This window comes from Porites lutea, chromosome 10 (genome assembly GCF_958299795.1).
Source record: "Porites lutea chromosome 10, jaPorLute2.1, whole genome shotgun sequence".
NCBI lineage: Eukaryota > Metazoa > Cnidaria > Anthozoa > Scleractinia > Poritidae > Porites > Porites lutea.
The window spans coordinates 24,934,319-24,939,318 of NC_133210.1; the positions used below are offsets into that span (position 1 = coordinate 24,934,319).

General features: G+C 39.8%; 1 protein-coding gene across 1 annotated transcript in view; it reads left to right on the forward strand.

Annotated features, from left to right (window-relative positions):
• Positions 1 to 5,000, forward strand: part of LOC140949807 (zinc finger protein ZPR1-like) — a 20,129-nt gene that overhangs the window by 4,184 nt on the left and 10,945 nt on the right. Inside the window, exons 5-9 of the mRNA XM_073398939.1 lie at positions 150 to 405; positions 713 to 744; positions 2,897 to 2,963; positions 3,554 to 3,637; positions 4,715 to 4,791. Coding sequence (XP_073255040.1) covers positions 150 to 405; positions 713 to 744; positions 2,897 to 2,963; positions 3,554 to 3,637; positions 4,715 to 4,791 — 516 coding nt within the window. The remainder of the gene's footprint in view (positions 1 to 149; positions 406 to 712; positions 745 to 2,896; positions 2,964 to 3,553; positions 3,638 to 4,714; positions 4,792 to 5,000) is intronic.

Here is a 5,000-nt window from a genome sequence, read left to right on the forward strand (position 1 = left end):
GAATTTAGTTCATCTACTCAATAGAACAATGTATATTTTTGAGTAACAGTATTTAGCTAAATTTTATTCCTTAACTTTAATTTATTCATAAAGTTGTATCAAAGAAATAATACTTCTTATACCCACTAAGTTTTTATTTTTGTTGACAGACTGTTGATCCAGTCCTGGCAGCCAAGATTGACGAGATTGTATCACAACTCAAAAAATGCCATGATGGAAAAATGAACTTTACGTTGATTTTAGATGATGTATCAGGAAATAGTTTCATAGAAAATCCACATGCTCCTAAAGACGATCCTTGCATGACTCTTGTACAATATATGCGGAGTACTGAACAAGATGCCAGTCTTGGCCTTCAGTCTGCAAGTGAAGATGCCACCAAAGAAAATACTGCTGAGAAAGAAGGTGGGAAAAGTTTTAGATTATAGTTATTGATTGCGGGTGAAAAGAAGAGCCTGTAATCCTAATCTCCAGGTTGTTATTGTTAATCTACGTTCAGAGTTTTTGTAGAATTTGAATATTTAAAAAATAAGTAGAAAAACACCTGCATCGCAGACACTCTAAACCTTCTGTATGGAACTACAAACGGTCTAGACAATGCGTATGCTGCTGGGCTACAACTCAGGCTAAAAAACAATCAATAAAAGTATTTTTTGTATTTTAGAATTTGAACAAGTGTCTTGAAAGTATTTTTGTTTGTTTCCTTTTGAAGATGAAGACAAAGACAACAAAGTTACAGATGAGGTAATTATTGAGTTCATAAGTCACTAGGATTATATTCATTGATGAAGTTTTCTCATCATCGGCACTACAATTTATTGGTAAATACTAAGCATGAGTTGTGATTACACAAGTCAGCAGTGACAGAGTACAGACATTTTTCCTGAACAATTTGCTTAGGAAAACAGCCTGCATTTTGCAATGCCACGGCTAGTTTCCCTGTGAAATGATAACCAGTAGTGGACTTGACAATGTTGGCTTCGTCCAAAAAGATCCAAAACCGCCCACAACGTTGTTTTTACGTCGATTACAACGGTGCCTTCTGTTCTTCAAGCTAAATATTAGCCTCCAAAGTTTGGGCATGGGTAGAAGACAAAATTTCTGTGTCCCCTTTTCGTAACTTTCTTTTTCTTTGCTTTTCTTTCCCTATTTTTTCTTTTGCTCGGCAATTACAAGGCTTTGTTTTGATGGGAAAAGATTTGCACAAAAATCCCAAGGATGGTGAAATAATATTTATTCAGTAAAAGGAAGTACAGGTGGGCAGTTGAACAAGATTCTTATTGAAGTTTTTGTTTTAATCTTTTGATGGCTTTTTTTCCTTTGTCGGGTATTTGGTGTGGAAATCATTCATTCTTGCTCAATTTTCAGTGCAGCCATGCAGGGGTAAACGGCTACCCTCCCACCCTGAAAATCACGTGGGTCATATTACTAACAACCCTCTAAGCTTACCTGTCCCAGCTTGGCTCAGTCCGCTGATCAATCATTTTTATCCATACCTTAATTTTAATACAACTGACCATGAATATGAATGTTTTTTAATAGATTATTGATTACTATGAATGGAATGTAACACACTAGATCTGCCCACTGCCAAACCATTTTTGCCTACACCCATTAGTATCTGGACCACCCATAACTGCCGTGCAAAAAAACTCTTTCCCCTGCACAAGTTAGGAGCCAGAGTTGTCTATGACCATTAAAACTGATGATGTCACAATAGGTAAAAGCGATGTCACGTGATTTCTCAGGGGGCAAAGAAGTGATAAAATCCTGCCGATTACAAGAAATCGCGGTCAAGTTTATTCATTCTAAACAACAGAAAATGAAAAAAAAACGTTTCATCTTAAAGACGGTAATGGCAAATTATGGGTGGAAGTGATCATTGTTACTTTTTTGAAAGATGCAGTTGCGATCCTAGATGTCCTCATAGCAAGCAACATTTGCTTGACTAAAATCGTTGTTTCGCTTTAAGAGAATGAACAAACTTGACCGTGATTACTCGTATTGGGAAATTTTATTAATGTCTGCCCCCTGACATACCAAACGACATTGATTTTATCCCAACAATCCTAAAGCCTCTTCCATCGATGGCGGGTGGATGGTCCAGATGTTAATGTGTGTGTGTAAAAATGGAGTTGCATTGGGCAGATCAAGTGTCATACATTCCAAATATGATATTATGTGAACAGCAGTAATCTGTTCAACGACATGCACATTTTTCATGCTCAGTTGTATTAAAGTATGGGAGAATGATTGATCAGCGGTTTAAGCCAAGCTGGGGCAGTTTGGCTTAGGAGAAGTTAGTAATATGAGCCATGTGATTTTCTGGGTGGGAGGGTGGGCCGTTTACACCTCCGTGGCTCCGCTGAAAACTGAGCAAGAATGAATGATTTCCAGGCCAAATCAGCATTTATCATCAAGAGATACGCAATCGTTCTCGAAACTCAGTGTTTGACTAGCCACGTTAAATCTGTTAATTACGAGTATTTATGCAAAGTGTCCTCCCATATCATTGTGAGTGTTTGTGAATAGTGAGCCTCTGTATGGGTACCTGCGGACGTCGATTTCTCCGCGCGTTTTCATCGAATTGTCGTTTTTTTCAGGCGAAGTCATCGCATATCAAGAATTGTTTTACGTGCTAGCGCTACCAGTGAGCTCAGTGCAAAGTGCAGCACACTTTGTGGCAGGTTTCTCTGCCGTCATTGCAAAAGTAGCGTTGTCAAACTTGACTGAAATGGCAATGCGATCGTTGCTTCAATCTCTACTACGTCGCTTCGTCAATGGCGATCGTCGCGACTTCGATTTCGTCGGAAATCCATACAGAGGCTCAATAGTGTGCAAGGGACTAGACTTGTATACAAATTTATGATATTGCTCTCTTCGTTTTGCCACTCAGGTGTTAAACTTTCCAACAAACTGTTCATCCTGCAATGCACCTGCCGAGACGAGAATGAAGGTTGTTGGTATCCTTCCAGCTAGTTTCAGTTGTTGGGTTTTGACAGTTAACATCATCACCTATTCCCGCAGCTGCCGCCCTTCCCAGGTCACACGCGTCTTATTTTCTGTTGACTTTGTTTTTGCGACGCCCTTACTATCTGGGAGCCTGATATGGCTACCGTAAAATTCCGAAAATAAGCTCCGGGGCTTATATTTTTCAAAGGCCCTTTTTGAGGGCCTTTTTTTTGAGGGGCTTATATTCGGAGGGGCTTATCTACGGAGGGAAATTTGCGTTGCAAAATCGATTGGGCTAGCCTTATGTTTGGAAGTAAATTTACCGTTTTTGCTTTGTTTTACTTTTTATTTGAGGGCAATTTTTCAAGTTCAAGCCCCTGTGGGGGCTTATATTTGGAGGGGCGATTTAACGGAGGGTTTTTTGCGTTACCGGTTTGGGGGGCTTATTTTTGGAGGGGCTAATACACGGAGGGGCTTCTTTTCGGAATTTTATAGCCTGCGGTAGTTTACAAACTTTTCGTTTGTATATTTCAATATCCATTGTTTCGTTTTCAGTCTTATTAAACATGTCAAAAGGTGCCCGCTTTAACTTTTAAATCAGCTATCCCTCACTTTAAAGAAGTGATTATCATGGCGACAAGTTGTGATGCTTGTGGAGATAAGACAAACGAAGTAAAATCAGGCTGTAAGTAACAATAACATTCTTTTTTTCCAATTTTTGTATTACTCTTAATGAAAAAATAAGGATAGAAAGACGGAAAGGTAGAGCCCTTCAGAGGGCTTGCTTGCAGACTGGACTTCATCGATCTTTCTTGGTAAGCAATTTTATCCAACGAGTTCTGAAAAGTCGCAAGGAAAATACACTAGGCAGGCTAGGTGAATTAAAAGAGTGATTCTTGCTGCAAATATGTTATTTCTGGTTTACGCTTTAAGGCATAAAAGGAAACAAGCACGCTTTACTTGTAATATTTCTCGTTCTTTAAGCCATTAAGCGAAACAGTCGTAGAGTCGTGGAATCGGAAAAACGGAAGAATGGTACAGTCGGAAACTTTTTACCATTAGGACGTTTGGATAAAACCTGACAATAGCACCTTACAGTGTCTTAGAATAGTAGTACCGGAAAACATCGGAAGAATCATATAATTGGAGACTAATGTCTTTTATACAAGTTTACTGACTTAATCGCAGAATAGTAAAATTGGAGGAAATCTTTCAAAGATTAGTTAGTTTTATAAAATAAGTAAGATAGTACGCGCGTTCTGATTGGTTAAAAACCTATGGTTTATGTGCCAGTAAACTCATACAAAACTTAACCTTATTTTATTTCGGCTAGTGATTTACAAGCTTTCCTCGTGTTTTTACAGCTTCTCCCAACATCCCGCGTGGGTTATCACGCCGGTAAACCGATAGAAAGTGTGGTCTATTGTTTAAATAAATCGGAGAATATAGTACCCCTAAATCGGTAATCGGTTATATACTTTTCTCTGATTTAGCACCTATTGCGTGCACTGCTCTCTGGTCGCCAAATGAAGCCTGCGAGTAAGCTTTCCATTTATGGCGAGCGAAGCGATCCGCGATAGAACGCGCGAGCGAGCGGGGAAGCCACAAGAGGCGGAGGATCGCGTACTGCTCTCGCATGACTTCTCGCGACTCCCCCAATGATTACCTTGCTCGCAGGCTAGACCTATGCAAGTGCTGCTTCTAGTGAGGCACTAGAGATCTATAATGATTATTGGAGTAAAGTTGTCTTTTTTGTTCGCAGCTGGAATTGAACCCAAAGGATGCAGACTAACTCTTAAGATAACAGACCCTGAAGATCTCAACAGAGATGTTCTCAAGGTACAGTTTTACTCTCTTAAAACATTTTGTTTAGGGTGGCTCGTACTAGTTTTCCTCGCGTGGGGAGTCCATCGCCCACGTGCATCCCACTCCACCATGTACGCGCAAGATACAGAAAAACAAAACATGTGAAATTTTCCGCCATTTTCCTCATATCTTCCAAAACAACTTAGCTGACGCAACCTCGTCCCCAGGGTTTCTCGTTTGCC